At 41.2% G+C, this 19016-nt stretch overlaps 1 protein-coding gene and 1 non-coding gene across 2 annotated transcripts in view; both read right to left on the bottom strand.

Annotated features, from left to right (window-relative positions):
- SYNPR (synaptoporin) overlaps window positions 1–19016 on the bottom strand; it is a 311269-nt gene that overhangs the window by 39593 nt on the left and 252660 nt on the right. Inside the window, exon 4 of the mRNA XM_042977353.1 lies at window positions 9134–9332. Within this exon, the coding sequence (XP_042833287.1) occupies window positions 9134–9332 (199 nt within the window). The remainder of the gene's footprint in view (window positions 1–9133; window positions 9333–19016) is intronic.
- On the bottom strand, window positions 3924–4087 carry LOC122236837. Its single transcript, XR_006215084.1, has one exon. It is a non-coding gene; the product is annotated as a U1 spliceosomal RNA (small nuclear RNA).

Genomic DNA, 19016 nt, shown 5'->3' with positions numbered 1-19016 from the left:
ACTTGTCCAGAGTTACACAGATGACTGCTGGTACCAAGATTGGGGCCCGGGCAGTCTGGGTATGGAGCCTCAATTTGTAACCACTGGCTCCTTACTATCTTCTGTGAGAGATCAAGGCTACTAAGAGTAAAGCAAATAGCTTGAGGCCAGGACCTATGTGTCTCTGGTGCCCAGCTCAGGGCCTGGGAACTACAAGAGCTTAAGCAGCCAAGATCATTACTCTTGAATCCAAGAAAGAGCTTTGTCTTGGAATCAAAAAGGAAATACCACATCAACTTTAGTTTGAGTGAAACACAAAACTAAAAGCCAACAGTGTCTGAGGGTACTAGAAGGAGAAACGAACAGAGGATGAATTATTTTTAAAAATTGCGTATAGCTGTTAATTGAATTGGAAATATCTTTGCCCGCTTCCTTCCCAAATTTCTACCACTTTGGGAGTCCCACGAAATGACTTGTACTCCGGAGTTTAAACTCATGCCCTGAGCTACGTGGAAACATTCAAACTGGCTTAAATTTCATACTTAGAGATGGAGTCAGGATGAGTATAAAAGCTCTTGAAGTCTTCTGGGAGAAATACAAGAGTTAATTTCCAGGTTAACATCTAAAATTGGTTAAAGAATTGGATATGGCACCATTTTCCTCTGTAGTTTGGCAGCTAGATCAGAAAGCAGAGCTTTGAAGATAAAGGTTCTAACACTGAGACGTGTGTGTGAGTTTGTGTATGTGTTGGTGGTAGCTACAAGAGGAAACACAAGACAGGGTGAGAGTAGCCAACAGCCAAGGGTGAGTGAGGTCCTTAGATCACAAGAAATGAGCACAGCGAGAAGTAGATTCAGATAAAAATGAAGCAAGTTTTGAGCAGAGGTCAGAAAGACCTGAATTGCCTCTGGGGCAAGAAACCTGGGGGCAAGTCTCTTACACTTCTTCAGCCTCAGTTTCTGCATCTCAAAAATGGGAATTTAAATATCAAACTTGAAAGGTTACTTTAAGGATTTAAAGAGAAGGTCCCTAGGGTGATTTAGTGGGTTAAGCACCCGACTTTGTCAGCTCACGATCTCCTGCTTTTCAGCTTGGAGCCTGCTTCAGATCCTCTGTCCACACCACCCTCCCCCGCTCACGTTCTCTCTCTCTTTCAAAATAAATAAATAAATAAAAGCATTTACGAAAGTTTTAAAGAGAAGACGTGAAAAGAGCTTGTATAGTACTCGGTGCCCAGCAGGTACTCAACAGCTGCTGATTGTTGTTAGAAGTTGGGGTTTGTCAACCCGAGCACTCTTGACATCTTCAGCCCGATATTTCTTGGTTGTGGTGTGGTGTCCTGTGCACTACAGAAAGCTCACCAGCATCCCAGGCCTCTACCCCTGGATTCCCCCCCAGTAGTGACCATCAGAACTGTCTCCTGAGGCTGCCAAATGTGCCCCCCTCCTGCCCGCCAGCTGAAAACCACTATTCCATTTGAGAAAGAGGGAACGATCTCTCTTGGGTGCGGTAGGCCATGGAGTAGACAAATTTCCCATTTCATATTGCTTTAAAGGGAAGAAAGAAACACGCAGGAAAGACACATTTGGGGCTTTGCCACGTCTCCCCCAGGTCCCCGTTTTTCTAACTGAATGATGAGTTCTCTGAGATGAAAGGAAATCTGACAAAAACAGTTGGAGTTCGGACAGACGTGCTAAACTACCCTCTGAATCCCCGGCCCCGACCCCGGATAAGAAGAGGTGGGGGCCACTCACTGCCTTTATGAAGGCTATTGGACCACGTTTAACAAGCTAATTGGAGAAACATGGCACCAAATACAGTGGGAATTAACCTTCGTTTAAATTAAGGAGTTGCTAATCATAAGAAGCTAGAAAAGAGCTGAGACTATAAAATCTGATAAAATGTGGAGATGGTGTGCTGGGAACATTCTAAATGGATTACTTTATTTCCCTTCCTCTGTGGTACAATTCTGGAAAAATATATTTGTTGATGCAAAACGTGTAGTAGTTTGGATAAAGGTTCATTTAAGGTTAAGTCCATACCCTTTCGCAACGTCTACACTTCTTGTCTCAAAGGGTGGGGAGGAAACACACACACACACACACACACACACACACACACACACACCCAGAGGCTGGAGTGTCAGATTCTGGCAAGTGTGCCTCTGACTAACAAGATACATACTTTGTGGGCTTCAAATAATGTTATTCTTTTTAGCATCAAATACAGTGTACCTGGGGCAGAACTTCAAACACAGTCTCTACGCATCCTCTCACCAAGTACGAAATGCTCTGGAGTTGTCTTGAATATCAGCCCAGCCCACTTGGGGAGGGTGCGCCCTGGCCTGTGGACCTCAGAGGTACACCTGCTGTCAGTTACCAAAGCAGGTCAGTTCTAGGAGACTCATAATTATTCAATAATTTCCACCAGACTGGATGCTCTAAATTCACCCCTAAATGCATGTTGCTTGGCCTGTGGAAGAACTTATGATCTATTAAAAGAAAATACACAGAAATGAAGTGGAATTGACAAGTTGAGAAAAGACAGAGCAGGGAGAGATGGGGGAGGGAGAGAGGTTTCTCAGCTCGGAGGCTGCAGTTCTGATTTCCATCTTGGATTACAGCTAAGAAAGATGTAGTTGGGAGGAACCAGCATTGGAGACTCCGAGCATCAGCTCTTTGCCTGCCTTGTTTGGTCCTCTCTTAGCGATGGCCTTAGCCCACACTTGAAAACAGGGAGCCTTATTTTGTTTTGGGGGTTAAAAATCCACCTTCTAGTTGTCTAATGGAGTGGGGTCACAGGAACAGAAAGGTTAACTGGGTGGGTCAACCTAGCAATTGTGGTCTTAGAAGAAGTCCTGAGTCAAGCTCCATCCTTGGGGGAATTGGAGAGAGGAGAGAGTGTGGGGTAGAGGCACTAAGCAAAGAAGAATTGAGAAGGCTGCTAGCAATTAAAGGAAGTTGCCTACAATTTTTATTTATTGGGCTAAGGTCCTACCAGTAGTGGGTGGGAGAATGATTAAAATTAATGGCAATAGGGGCACCTGGGTGGCTCAATAGGTTAAACATCTAACTTCGGCTCAGGTCACGACCTCGATGTTCATGAGTTCGAGCCCTGCGCCGGGCTCTGTGCTGACAGTTCAGAGCCTGGAGCCTGCTTCTGATTCTGTGTCTCCCTCTCTCTCTGCCCCTCCCCGGGTTGTGCTCTGTCTCTCTCTCTCTCTCTCTCTCTCTCTCTCTCTCTCTCTCTCAAAAATAAAAAAAAAATTTAAAAAATTATTGGCAATAATAGTGTGGCCATTAGATGCCATTAATTTATCACTTACTGTATGCCTTTCCCTGTGCAAAGTGCCTTGTAGGCATTAACTCCTCCTTTCTTTTCAGCAGCCCTGTGGCATGTGTTATCATTAGCTTCTTTCTACCGGTGAAGTAAGGCTTCCAACTATTAAATACTAGGTCATACAGGGGGGTTAAAATCCACGACTCTGGTGCTTGGCCATTACCCATAAGATCACTGGGCTGAGTCTCAGTCCTTCTTCTGCCATTAACTTCTCTGACAACAGGCAAGGTTTCTAATCTCCCAGGGACACATTTTCCAAGGCCTGGTGCTCACTAAAGAGGTGGTAAATTGAATCTGTAGAATGGGGCTGATTCTAATTCCTCTACTTCTCTCTCAGGGTTGTTCTGAGGCTAGATGAGAAAATATTTGGAAGGCATTGAACATAAAACAAATGTGAGCCACGACACCACTCTGTGCCTGCAATGGGTAAACACTGCTGGTCCCATAAACTGCCTTTGGTCAACATTTACGGGTAAAGCAGAGCTTAAATAACGCAGCTTTTTCGTTTTCCACAAAATCTTACGGTGGATATTGATTCTCCTAAATTCCTAGAGTAGTTACTTTATTTATTTATTTATTTATTTATTTATTTATTTATTTATTACCAGGGGAAAGCGCGAACGCAGTCCCCCACTACCACAAATTATGCAGTCGATTTTCCCACATTTGGGGAAATCGCAGGGGTCAGCACATCCGGAGTGCAATGGATAAGCCTCGCCCTGGGAAAACCACCTTCGTGATCATGCTATCTCCCCTGCCAGGTAAGTATAGAGTAGTTACTTTAAACCAAACCTCTTGTCACAAGGATTCACCAAAATGGGGGCAGTGTTTGTTATGTACTCATTCTTAGAGCATTTTGACAGCCCTGTAAGATTTTTTTTTAATCTACTTTACATTAATATGAAAAAAACCCCAAAGCCTCACAGTGTGACTATTTGACATGAGATCTGAAAATGGCTCAGAATATCCTGACACAGAAATCCAGGCAGAAGATTGGCTTTAAAACTGTACTCTAAGGAACGTGACAAAATGATCTAACCAGATATGACATTTCAATTCACAACCACGCCACCATTCAGGTGGCCCTTTCTGCTTTCTGAGAACTGTAATTTATTCATCTGTACAAGAAGGCATGCACTGTAGTGACGTCCACTGGCTGGTTGATTCTTCTGGCCCGACTTTCTTGCTATTGCGTCATTCAGCATCATTAACAATTACGTTACTTCTGAAGGCATTCATATTTTCAGTTTTACTTAAAGGTGTACCATCCTGTCAAACATATTCAGTAGAAAGAGATACTTTTTAAAAAAAAAAAAAACAGCCATTGGTAAGCATGGCCCCAGTCTGTCTGAAATTTCTCACAACTGCTTGCAAATGTATAGGAATCAGTCCTGGGAATCTCTGATTTATAATACCTACTGATCCTGGACACTTTTAAAGCTTGTTTTCTATCATTGACATCTTCCATGTGCAACAGAGATAAACAGCAGCACAAACAGAACCTTCTAGTTATTCTAGCATCAGAGATTTATAGCAGTCATTCCAGGACTCCAAATAGATTTCAAAGGCAAATAAAAAGCCATGATGGCATCAAATGAATAGAAAAGTCCAGGGGTTGTAGGGTCTGGTTTCTCTGTATCCAGGGTAAGACAGTCTAGGAGTGGTCCAGGTGTATCAACCAATTGGTGTTACCTGCCCCCACCCCTCTAACTTCATAGCATAATGCCTGTCAGGACTTTGGACCCTCTTGCACGGTGGTTATGAATTTGGACCCTGGAGTTGGAAACCTGGGTTCAAACTCTCTATGCTTTATTAGGGATGTGACCTGGGAGAGCCAGGTACCTCTCCGAGCCTCCCTTTCCTCTCTACATGTGAATAATAACATAAACTAGGGCTGTTGTGACTATTAGCTTCACACTTAGTAGAAATTCAATCAATACCAGTAGACATTATTGTTCTTATTACCAACATCATTACCAATCTCATCACTCTCCTATACACTGATCTTATCTATGCTTGATGTGTAACATCATGTCCTAGAGGACTATAGAGCAAGATGGGAAATTGTTGTAGATGTGAGCTAGCTTAAAATGATACCTGACTTCTTTAAACTGCTTGAATTAGTTCACATCACTGTAATATGGTAGCTTTGTTGTTTCATAGGAAAAGATTGATTTGGAGAACGAATAAATGAAGGAAATAATGTGTGTTTTCTTAAAAACAAAGTGACAACAAAAAAAGAATAGATGGTAACAAGATCTGAGATGACCAAGTAATGATCAGTAGCCATCTTTCTGAATAAACAGGATGGACTGAAAACGAGTACCATCATTGTTAACATAGCATTTGAAAGTTTTCTTAGGTTTGAACCACCTTCTTGAGACCTTGCTCACGGTGTGGATTTTCTGTCCTCTGCCAACTCACAATTAGAGGTGGGTAGAATAGCCCACTCTTTCTCCCCCAGTTGTGGCCTCCTCATGGTGGGGTCAGAATTGAAATGGCTTGGGGCGCCTGGGTGGCTCAGTCGGTTGAGTGTCCGACTTCAGCTCAGGTCAACGATCTCGCGGTCCGTGAGTTCGAGCCCCGCGTCGGGCTCTGGGCTGATGGCTCAGAGCCTGGAGCCTGCTTCCGATTCTGTGTCTCCCTCTATCTCTGACCCTCCCCCATTCATGCTCTGTCTCTCTCTCTCTCTCAAAAATAAAAAAAAAAAAAAAAAAAAGAATTGAAATGGCTTGCCATTTGCAGTTGTAATGGCATCATACTGATCCTTGACATTCATTCTGCTTCTGTGACTCTTAGGACTCAGGCTCATTTGTCAATGAACTTTCATCTGCTAAGTAATGAGTATATCAGTTGTTTAATATCACGGAAGTTTCATCTAGGAGCCTTTCCTTTTTTATTACTAGAAAGATCTCTCCTGCCCCTCCCCTTCTTCCACCATGTAATAAAACAGAACCTACCCAGTGTAGTACACAATTCAGGATTTCATTATATCCTGCTGGATGGGAGACACTATTTACACAGAGATGAAGCAGCATACCTTCACAAGATTATTTCACATGAGGAGAATGTGGTTTTATATAACAAAATACATCTTTTTCCACTTGGTGAGCAAACTAGCTGAGTCAACATCTTCTCTCAGGAAGTCAGGACATTTCCTCTGACTTTAGAATTCTGTAACAGTGTCCACATGTACTCATGCACGGATGCATGCATGTTGGTTCTGTGGTACATATATAGCAATCTTTTCGCATATCTGCATATCACATGAGGGATAAGCCCAAGTTAGGTGACTCTCTTAAAGGTAATTTAAAACCATAAAGACCAGTAGCTTCAATTTGGGAGAAAAAAAAAAGAAAAGGACACCGGTTCAAAGATTCAAGTTCTGTGCATTACTCTTCTTTTTCCAAGATAACATATTAAAGGGCTACAAATTTGAATTTTTGGGGGGGGGGGTCCTTTCAAACTGAATCACAAAGCTCTGCAAATTGGGATTTCATCCAGTTATCCTTCAAACTGTGCTTATTTTAAAGTTCAGGTCTCCATAATATATAGATTAGGTTAGATATCTGTAAAATTTATTTATATAATCCCTAAAAGAATTTTGAAAAATTATGTTCCCACTTCTATATAGTTGACATCTAATTTTGTTCTTATTAAAAATCTACATAGTTCTTGGGGTGCCAGTAGGTTAAGCTTCTGACTCTTGATTTCAGCCCAGGTCATGATCTTGTAGTTTGTGGGATCGGGTCCTGTGTTGGGCTCTGTGCTGACAGTATGGAGTCTGCATGGGATTCTATCTTTCCCTCTCTGCCCCTCCCCACCCACTCTCAAAATAAGTAAGTAAGCAAACAAACAAAAAATCTAAATAGTTCAAAGAACATAATTTCTGGCAATACATATTTCTATTTTAAAACATACCCATTGTATCCATTTTTAAATGAATCCAATGGAGTATTCGATAATCTCTATCTTCCATTAAAAAGTAATAAAAGAGGGGTGCCTGGGTGGCTCAGTCGGTTAAGCGTCCGACTTCAGCTCAGGTCACGATCTCGCGGTCCGTGAGTTCGAGCCCCACGTGGGGCTCTGGGCTGATGGCTCAGAGCCTGGAGCCTGCTTCCGGTTCTGTGTCTCCCTCTCTCTCTGCCCCTCCCCCGTTCATGCTCTGTCTCTCTCTGTCTCAAAAATAAATAAACGTTAAAAAAAAAAATTAAAAAAAAAAAAGTAATAAAAGAGTTCCTCTTTAGCAGTTGCAAATTTTACATGTGATTTTTGTTTGGTATGGATTTGTGTTTCCATTGTACTTCCATCACAAAATTATACCCTAATACAGTATTTTTTTATATTGGAAAGCATTTTATCAATCACCCTATTATATGTATGAATATATACGTTTGTAAGTTGAAATAACTTTTACCCATGACCCTAATGTTTTAAGTGTCAAAAATTTATTTTGGGTTGGGTGATATTATTAGTAAATATTTTTAATGCACAATTGTTCCAAACAATATAAATGTATTATACATTTTAATAATTATTAAATTTAAAAAGTAAACATTTTATTAGAAATGTGTGGGGCTTTTTCTTCAATTAGTTTATATATTTTTGTGGGGGGACAAATATTACTTATTTCTAGAATGGGCTATGATTCAGCCTAAATTCTCTTCCCATTTTTCATTCTATAGATGTGCTGAGAAAGCTTGCTTGCATAAATGAGTAGATGAGAACAGATGGAGTTTTGTTATGGCAATGCCATTAATTTCTTTGAATTCCTTCTGAGTTCTATGTCCTGATCACATCGTGATCTGTCATCAGAAATTGTTTTTTAATGGTCCATCAGCTGATGAGTAGATTAGGACTTTTCAATATTATTGAAATAAAGAAATTGTTAACCTCCTTATATGCAAAAGAGTGCATTACTCAGGCATTAGAATCACTTGCTTTCAACGCCAACAACGTCAATATTTCAAATGGTCCCTTTTTAATTAGCACCTGAATGGTTTTGCCTCCTAGCAATGTATTGTGTGGTGATACCTGGGATGGAAAGGAAGGATGTTTTTCTTTTGTAAAATGTGAATAGGTAATTAAGAAAGAAGACAGCCGGGTATTTTCACTTGTAGAACATTCTCATCAATTTTAGGCAAATGTACATGTGAAGGTTGAGAAGTTGAAAATTTATTTCCTTAACCATTATCCCGGCCACTGTGCCCCTCCAAGAGTTGTTGTGCTCCTATATGTGTGTATGTGTGTCCCCATGTGGGTGTTCTGGGCTGTACTCGTTTCACCCATGTGAGTCCTTGGATCAGTGTATAAGGAAAAAGAAAGTGGGAGGAGGATTGGTGGTGGAAAGAGACAGAGATTAGGAGAGACTGGTGTGTGTGGGGTATTCAGGGATGGACACTTCTATGCCCAGTCTATCCTATACTAACAAAACAGTGCATTTCAGATAAGCACAAGTCACACTGTCTGAATAACCAGTGAGAAAAACGGTTGACTGGCTCCATAATGCTGGAATTATAAATAAATCTACAGCAAGCCTCACTTGTCTTCCCTTGATCTCATGAGATTTCCAACCATTTATTTCAGAGGTTTCCAGTAAGTCTTGTGATACCTTTCCAGTTCAGGGGCACAAAGGAATGGCAGACATCATGCTTCTGTCTCAGATCCAAGAGGTGTGGATGAAAAGGAATGTGATTAAAAAAAAAAAAAAAAAAATACTCGCCCCGAGGGCTTGCATAACTCCAAAGCCCTTCAAGCCACAGGAAAGAAATCAGAGGGGACAGAGACAAGTTATATCAAGAAATAAGCCACTTACAATGAGCGGGCCGCGGTTGTTCTCCCGGTACTTGTTCTGGAAGAAAATGTAAACGACGGTGGCAGCCAGGGAGTAGAGGAAGGCGAAGACAGCAACCGTGACGAAGAACTCGGCGGAAGATGAGGAGTCACCAGTCAATGCCAGCTTCTGCTGCTCCTTCCCTTCGCAGGTGGGCACTTCAAACGTCACCTGGTGTAACCTAAAGTGCCAGATGAAGGAGACTCTTTACAATGCGATGGAGACCAAGTGAGGGGCTGGGTGTCTACATGTTCTAAAGCAAAGCAGGGGTGATTGGGGAGTTTTAGGGCATGCTTCTGGGAGAAGTTCATTAAAGAAACTGAGGTTACCGCTGGAAACATGGAAGAAATGTCACAGGAAAACATCATTCCACTGGGTTTCCCAGTAGCTAGTCACTCTAGACAGAGGGGAGGAAGGGAGGGAAAGGGAACCTGAAATGACGATAAATTACACTATATGACATCCTCCTGCTCAAATTCCCCAGTGCTTTCTCATTGTGCTCGGACTCAATCCCTAACTCCTTAATAAGACCCAGCAGGTCTTACATCAGGTCCTTATGGCACAGTCCTGACTTGTGGTCATTTCACTGTTCCCTTTTCCTCACTCTGTCCCCTGACATTTTCCATAGCTGGCTCCTTCTTGGTATTCCTGTGTCTGCTCAAAGGTCATCTTCTGGGAGAGCCTTTTTCTAACCATTAAGCTAAAACAGTTCCTTTCCTGTAGACATTTTCTATCCCGTTGCCCTGGTTAACGTCATTCATAGCACTCATCACTAGCCACACTGTTTTGGTGATGTATTTAATTCCTTGTTTTCTTCTGTCTTCACTGCCCCTTCCATGGTGATGGAATCTTGATTTTCTTCTTCTTTGTATATCTTGAATGACTGACACTTGTTAGGCATTCAGTATATAGGACTTGGATAAATGAATGAACATTCTTGATTCTGTAAGATGACGGATCGATACTAATTTGATTGAACTTTTAGAACTTCTATTTTAGAGAGTAAGTTCTATTAGGAAAGCATCCAGGCTCAGTGTATTACCTAATAGAGAAAAATAAGGTTTGGGGGTTAATACTTTCTGCTCAATAAATGACACGTAAGGAAGTATGTTATAGCCAGTACAGTAGCTCATGTTGTCAACTAGGTGGTAAACTGTAATTTAATATAGGAGCCAAAATTGTGCTTCATAAGAAATGACTAAATTATTCTTTGAGTATTAGGGAGGCATTTGAAAATAGCCATAGCAACGATATCAACAAAGTGCCACTTGGGAAATTATCTACGAAAGTAACAATAATGATAAAGCCATCGGTGAACCTGGTAATTGCCCAATTTACGCATAGAAAGTATTTTTTTTTAACTAAGCAAAACTTGATGCCTTTAAAACAGATTTGTCGTGTACATTCTCTTATACTTTAGATAATACTATAATGATAAAATAGTAATGACAATAGCAAACTAACATTGGAACATTTCTTATGGCCCAGATAATTGTGTTTTATGCTCATTGTTTAATTGAACGCCCAATGGCAACCCTATGATGTAGGCACTTTATTGCCCCCTCCCCCTTTACAGAATAAGAAGTGGGCTTAGAAAGATTAAGTAGTTCATCCTAAACCACAAGGCTGGTAAATTGGGCAGGGATTTAAATCTGTGCCTGACTCCAGAGCTTGACGCTCATGGGCCACTGGCATCGCATTCACTAGAGGCCTTGCTACAAACATACATTCCAGGGCCTTGTGCTGGATCTAGTGAACGAGAATCTCTAGGGACGTGGCTCTGTTGACAGCTAATGCAGGGACGTGCAGTATCCCTCAGCTTTTTATTTCTCAGAAACCCAGTCTTTTCTACTATTGCCTGACTTGAGAAAGAGCTGTTTACACCATCTACTTGATCCTGCTTGTATTTACTGAGGCTCCTCCTGCTTCTCACCCACCAGAGAGGTGTTCTGCTTTGTAGCCCAATTCAGTAAAAGAGAAGCATTCGTCATGGTCATTGTGCAGTTCCTTTCCTCCCCTTGCCAGAGATATTAAAACATTTCTCCATGGTTTGGTCTGTGGGAAGGCTGAAAAATGAAATCGACTTAAAAGGTAATCGTGCCAATGATTCTCAAATAGGTGATTTTCAGGTAATGCATACCTTTCTCTCATGATTTCATAATAGGTCATTATTCAACAAATTTTTAGCGAGTGGCCAGTAGTTCACACAATGGCTAGATGCTGTGGTAGAGTGAGAAACGTAGGATGGCCCCTGCCCGTGTTGAACTTCAAGTTTAGAGAGAAAATACAGGTTTCCTGAGAGGAGCCCGAGGCTAGCCTGGGGCGGGGTGGTCAATGTAAAATACCCTATGGAAGTGACTTTTAAGCTGCAGCCTGAAAAATGGGTAGAAATGATCCATATAGAAAGTTAAGAATGAAAACACCATGAAATATGACTATACATCCACCAGGGTGGCTATAATAATAATAATAAAAAAACCCCCAGTAAGATTGGAATAGCAAGTGTTGGCAAGATTGGGTAAGAATAACAAGATAAGACTGGCATAACAAATTCTAATTAGACAGAATTGGAACTTTCATCTATTGCTGGTGGAAATGTAAAATGGTGCAGCTACTTTGAAAAAACAGTCTGGCAGTTTTTCAAACGGTTAAACATAGAGTTAGCATATGATCCAGCAATTCCACTTCTAGACGCATACCCAAGAGAAACGGTAACATTTGTCTGCACAAAAACTTGTACAAGAATGTTCACAGCAGCACTATTCATAATAGCCCAAAACTGAAAACAACAAACAACACAAATGTCTATCGATTGATGAATGGATAAATAAAATGTGGCATATCGATGCAATGGAATATTATCTATCAATAAGGAATGGAGTGCTGAGCGAACCTTGAAAGCATTCTGCTAAGTGGAAAAAGTCAGTCACAAACGACCACACATTGTATGACTCCATTCGTATGAAATGTTCAGAAAAGGCCAATCTACGGAAACAAAGAGTGGGCTGGCATTTGCCCAGGGCCGGGGGGACGATGGGAGAATCCAAAATGATGGCTAAGTGTTACAGGATTTCTTTTTTCTTTTTTTTTTTTTTTTAAGGTTTTATTCACTTTTTAGAGACAGAGACAGAGCATGAGTGGGGGAGGGGCAGAGAGAGAGAGGGAGACACAGAATCCGAAGCGGGCTCCAGGCTCCCAGCTGTCAGCACAGAGCCCGACGCAGGGCTCAAACCCATGAACTGTGAGATCATGACCTGAGCCGAAGTCAGACGCTCAACCAACTGAGCCACCCAGGTGCCCCTGGATTTCTTTTTTGGGTGGCAAAAATGTTGTGGAATTGACTGTGATGATGGATGTGGTGATGTGAATATACTTAAAACCATAAAGTTGTACATTGTAAGTGAATGAATTGTATAGTATGTGACTTACATTTCAGTAAAGCTGTTAAAACATAGGCCGCAAACAGCATGCACCAAGACCCTGCATAGGCCAGGAACACAGCATATGGGGAGAGATGAAATATGTCTTGGAAAACTGGAACATGGCGGGAAAAGGAAATGAGTGGTTTCAGATGAGATGGAAAAGTCCTCAGGGGCCCTCACTGTGGGGTATTGTGGGCCAGGTTATAGTTTTGGGTCTTTATCTTAAGTCAAAGATTGGAAAGATTTTCCTATAATGAACAACATGTAAAACAAAAATAGCAGGCAGGGCTATGTCACCTGCTGCAACGATTCAGAGGTACGCACACTTGCTTTCCAGATGTCAGGATTAGCGGTGCTTCTGATACACCAGTTCCCTCAGCTGACGTGCACAGACTGGGTCTGCAATGTTGGTGTGCGGTGGGGGTGGCAGGCAGCGGGAGAAGAAAAGAATTGGATGTTGGATTTTTTTCCCTGTGCAATCAGCTGAATATCATTTCCCCTATCGCTAACTTATTACGTTGATTTACAGTAAATGTTAATTGTGGTTATCTGTACAAGGCACAGGCACGCAAAAATCACTAACAAATCTGCTGCACTTATTAACGCCAGTGATTTATAGCTTGGTATTTGGTCCACCAGTCACACTGGGGTGAAATCAAGGGAAAGAGGGGAAAAGGAAGTGCGTTCTAAGCTAATGCCTCGTCCGTGGAAGGGAGTAGGGATCATTTATAAAGAACGAGCATGTCAGCTCAAAGTAGTCTGAGCATAATAATTCATAGGACTGAACATTTTTAATGCTATACGATTGGTATATATTGCTAAACACACATATTTTAACAGAGAGGGTCTTTTAAGCATCAGATAGATATACACGCATAAATATGTATGTTTTATTCTGGAGGAAGAGAGTTTATAGTCAGCAAGTGTTCAGCAGCTGTAATAATTTTGGAAGCAAGTATCATTCATTTAGAACCTAAACAAGGGAAGAACTGTTCTGTATAGCCAGAGTGTGTCAGTTGACAGAACCTGGAAGCCAAGGGGACCACCTCTGATCCCATGATGAACTCGTCATGAAGCAACTGCTGAGCCTGCAAAAGGGACCAAATCCAACTGTGTTGATTTCAAATGTATAATTCCCTTCAGGGTGGGCCTCAGTCAAAGGGTAATTGAATTTCGTTGGGTCTTACTGCATTGTGTCTACCAAAGAAAAGCGTCCATGGTAGAGTAGATTTTTAAAAAATTTTTTACCAACGCATAAACAACACGTAAACATCTCACTGCTGCTTCACTTACACGAAAGGGGCTGCTAGGCACCCACAGCTTTTAGTTCTGTTTGTGGGGCCTGGAAAAATATTAAGCAAGTTGGCACTGCTTTATTAATGAAAATATTTACAATAGCAACCACTGACATGTTTCAGCCTCCAGGCATTGTGCTAGCTTCTTTACTCACATGATTCTCATCTAATGCTCATAACGCCTGTCTTAGGTAGGTGCTATTACTATGACCGTTATACACAGATGAGGAAACTGAGGCTTCGAGTGTGCAGTGAACTTGCCTGAAGTCATGTAGCTAGTGGAGGGCAGGGACGAAGCTTGAATGCAAGCAGATTAGGTGGAGCCTACACTAATAACTACTGTACGTTCCTGCCCCTCTTTCTCAGAAGTTACGGCATCCTTAGATTTCCAGCTGAATGTCTACAAAAATGACCAAGCCATCTCGGAGTGTCTGCGTGGCTCAGCTGGTTGTGTGTCCAAGTCTTGATTTCAGCTCAGGTCATGATCACATGGTCGTGGGACTGAGCTCCGTGTAAGGCTCTGTGCAAACAGCTTGGCGTTCTCTCTCCCACACATTCTCTGTGTCCCCCTCTTTCTGCCCCTCCCTCACTCATGCTCTCTCTCTTCCTCTCTCAAAAATAAACATTAAAAAAACAAGGTTCCCATGAACAAGTTTTGATCTAGGTCATTCTAACATTTGCTTCCAAAGCAAGCAGAGGGCAAATGAACTTGAATGCCTCGTGCACTGAAATTGTGATCATTGTAGGACCTGTGGTTCTTTACACAAAGTGAGGTATTCAGTACAGGAAGACACAGATTCATGTGTATGCAGCATTGTACCATTAGGGGCATCTGGTAATAAGAGTTTGAAATTATTGACATTATCTTTCACCTGCTGCAGAAGAAAAGAGGACTAATGCCCCTAACAATGTATCTGGGGGGTGGCTCAGGGAGGGACAGGAATGACATGTCCCAATGGTGGCGGTCCCCCAGGAGCAAATGTGGGAAGCATCAAGGGTGCTGGGGAGCAAACTGCTGTTACAGAATTTCTCATCCCCAGAATTAAAGTCGCCAAGGGACAATCAGATGGCAACTGGCAAATTGTGGTGCTAAGCATGTTTCTCTTTACTTGATCATTTTCCACAGCCCTGGTTTCAATATCCTTTTATCAGCTGATAGAGACTTTAATCCTCTTGCTCCTTCTTTTTCTCTCTTCCCAGTATAAAATATTGGCATTTGTCTGGTTTTAGATTGACTTTTCTTTCACTAGCCATATGTGTATGCATAATAAATGCGTTTGTGTGTGCTCGTATACACTCACACACACCTCTGCTTGCTTAGCCTAGATGATTCACAGCATAAATCACTACAAAATCCTGAGAGTTTAGCAACACGTTCACACACTAGATCTCCTTTTTTTCTCTCCAGCAACCTTCTCCATTCTATAGATGAGGAAGTTGGAGCTCAGTCATCTTGAAAGAATCATCAAAGATCACCCAGTTGGCATAGAGAAGGAGCAAACTTGGAAACCAGCTCTGAGGTGTTTTTTTTTTTTTCTTATGATGCAAATTCCACCTCTAAGTTTTCTAAACTACTGAATTCTCCATTATGCTCACGTCCTTCAATCCTTCAAGAGGGATGGGTTGAGCCCCATGGGCCAGTCATTGGAGAAGCCAAGCAATGAGTTGTGAGGCACTGGAGTTGAGATTTTCTAGGAGGATGAAAAGGACAAGTCCCTCTGTCTTCCATGTCCCTGGTTTTCTTACTATACCTGGAGCAGGGCAGGGGACAATGCTATATGGGATAATGACGATTCTACCACTACTACTGCCACTGCTGGATGCCAATCACCAATGACACTTATTGCCAGGCCAGGCACTATGCCAAATGCCTTCACATCTTATCTCATTTGGACCTTCAAATCTGATGAAGTGGGTACTATTTCTCTTCTGTTAGTGGTGAGGAAAGTGAGGGGAAGAGAGGTTAAGTGACTTGTTGATGTAAGGGCCTGAAAACAGAGACTATCTGACCTCAAAGCTTTTATTCTTAAGCTCCTATGTGAAACAAATACAGTGCTATTATTTTTTCTTTATCCCTCACCTGTCTACTGACTTCTTGGAAAACTGCTCGATTTTCTGATTGCCTTCCTATGGCTGGCTTTCCCTTTTGTCGCTTTCAGTTGTTTTTCAACAGATGAGTGGTCATGGGATGAACGTATGGAGGCTGTGGCCTTTTGTTCCGCTGCTCCCCTGGCTCATGGGTGATTTCAAACTGGTTCTAAAGACTTGCATATTGATTAGAGCAAGGTTGTCCCTTATGCCACCAGCTCGTTATGAGGCATGTTTCTATGCTATGGTCAAAATCTGGGGAGAATGACCTCTCAGGGTTGCAGGTATAGGATCTGTTTGGGGTGGAAAGGGCAGAAGATGGGGACAAGGTGGGGACTCAGAACAGTCTTGGGAAATATGCCAGTTGCAGTGAGAACTCAGAGAAGGCTCCAGTACTTGGACTTAGGTTGCTACAGTTGGAAACTTCAGCTTGAAGTTGACATCCTCAGCTTGCCAAGGAGAAGGGACGGAGTTTGTCCGAGACTCAGGACATACTGACCGGAAGTATCAGTATATGCAGGATGCCTCTGCTGACTAAAAGGGTCATTACCAGACTCTATCCAACATCAAAGCAAGCAGAAATATAAAACAATCTAGTTCACAAACATCCTAGGAGTGCCTCAGGGATTCTAATGATGCTGTTTGTTCCCAGGAAGGTCGGTGGACCTGTACTCCCGTCTGCTAGAACTAAGAGATCTCCAGCTTCCTTATCTTCAGGTAAATGGCATTTTTTTGCCAGCCAGAATCATTTTTGAGACATTTTTGTCCTAACTTTAGTTGAATCAAAATCAGCTTCATCTCTTGTAACAACAGCATATATTCACTAAAAGTGTTTTCTTAAAAGACAAAAACAAAGTGAAAGACAAAATGCTGTACTTCGGCTCTTAAACACAATAAGGGCATTTCTCCTTGATGTGATTATGTATCAAATGTATTAAAGTTTATTGTCTCCATAGGAGGAACTTTCTTTTTTTTTTTCAAACTTTTTAAAAAGTTTATTTATTTTTGAGAGAGAGAGAGAGAGAGAGAGAATGAATCTCAGGCTCCAGGCTCTGAGCCCTGTGTCAGCACAGAGCCCTATGTGGGGCTGGGGCTCTGGACCGCATGATCATGACCTGAGCCAAAGTCAGAGGCTTAGCTGACTGAGCCACCCAGGTGCCCCGATAGGAGGAACTTTCCATTACGTTCTGTGCTCTCTACTTTACCATTAGAGAAGGTAATTTTTTGAAGGACAGTAATAATACATCCTGAACACAGGGAACTGAGTTAGACACTGGAAAATGCTATCAAGGTTACTGCAAACAGTGCTCTCTTCTGCACAATTTCTTGTGCTTGCACCCATGAGGACATGGCTGGAAAGTGACCGTCCCACCCCCCCCCCCCACCAGTTTGTGGCTTTCATGTCTACTGGCCAAAAAGATACTTATCCGATTTACTGTAAATGATTATGTTAAGAAGGATCTTTTCAAATTTCATCCCCCTCCCCACAAGTTTGTGTTTATACAAACATTTCAAAATAAAAAGACTACAAGGTGATTAAGAAGAAATGGACTGGTGGAGGTCACGGCATGTCCTACAGTGGAACCAAGAGAAGGAAACTCTACAAAACCCATTAAAATGGCTTGCAAAGAGGCACTGCCATACTCATGAAGCTATGATTTATTAATTTTAGTTTCTGCAAATAGAATTTGAGTCATAGAGGACTCAGACTGACTCTACATTGTCAAATTAAAATAGATAATGAGGTCATTATCTGTATATTGCAGAGAAAATCCTTTTTTCCTATCTTGTTTGCCTTCCTTGAACTGTGGTACTGTACTCAAGTGAATTATGAAACAAAAATAGTTCCACAGTTTTCTTTCTTAAACTTAAATGTCCACATAACTGTCTATCTATCCATTTTATTTGGTTGGTATAGAAATGTTTTATGAAAAAACAATGTAAAAGATTTGACTAAAAGAGAATTATAACATTAATAAACACAAGGTAACATGGGTGAGGGCAGCAGAAATCTGTCTGATTTTACTTTTTGTTTAAATATAGGTCAAATGGATTTGATTCATTAATTCAGTCAAAATATGCTATTTAAAAAATTCAGTCAATATAGAAATGTTAATAGGAAAATGTAAGCTCCTTTATAATTCCATCCTCAGTATTAACAACTTACAATAATGAAAATCAAACAGGGTTTTTAACTTGCTGTTTATTTAATAGTATGGTTAATACATGTGTTTTCTTTAAAGGAAGATCTACCTTATTTTTAACAGTCATAGAATATATGCATAGGATAGATGAATTACAGGGCCAGAATTTTCTGTATAGTTACGTTGTGCACTTTCACAATAATTTTTTAAAGGGTCCCCCACTGGTGGACATTTTGATTGTCTCCAATCTTTCTCTGTTAAAACAATGCCTTGAACATGTTTTTTTTTTTTTTTTTGTGATCTTTGTATGATAACTTTCTTTGCATAAATTTCTACAAGCAGAAGTTCTGGGTAAATGAGTAGATTAGTCAGGGTTCTCTAGAGAAACAGAACTAATAAAGATATATATTTTAAGGAATATAAGGAATTTATTTTAAAGGATTGGCTCATATGATTGTGGGTCCTGGCAAGTCTGAAATGCATAGTGCAAGCTGGTAGGCAAAGGATTCAGGCAAGAGTTGATGTTACAGTCTTGAGTCCAAAGCCAAGAAAACCAGAGTTTCTGCATTGCAGTCTGAAGATAGAATGCCGTCTTTTATAGGAAACTTCAGTCTTTGCTTATAAAAACCCTCAACTAATTGGATGGAGTGACTCACGCCCTGGAGAAGACTGCTTTATTTACTTAAAGTCAACTGCTTGTAAATGTCAATCACATCTAAAAAAAAAAAAAAACTTTATAGAAACATCTAGCCTAGTGTTTGGTAAAAACCTGATCACTATAGTCTAGCCCAGTAAATACGTAAAATTAACCATCACAAGGGGTATGGATGGATTATTTCTAGGGTCTTTGGTAGGAATTGCCAAAAAGCCCTGCTGAAAGGTTGTAGGAATTTGCACTCCCATAAAGAGTGTACTG

The sequence above is a fragment of the Panthera tigris genome, chromosome A2 (assembly GCF_018350195.1).
Source record: "Panthera tigris isolate Pti1 chromosome A2, P.tigris_Pti1_mat1.1, whole genome shotgun sequence".
Lineage (NCBI taxonomy): Eukaryota > Metazoa > Chordata > Mammalia > Carnivora > Felidae > Panthera > Panthera tigris.
The sequence above is the reverse complement of the archived record's forward strand: the minus strand, read 5'-3'. Positions and strand labels throughout refer to the sequence as shown.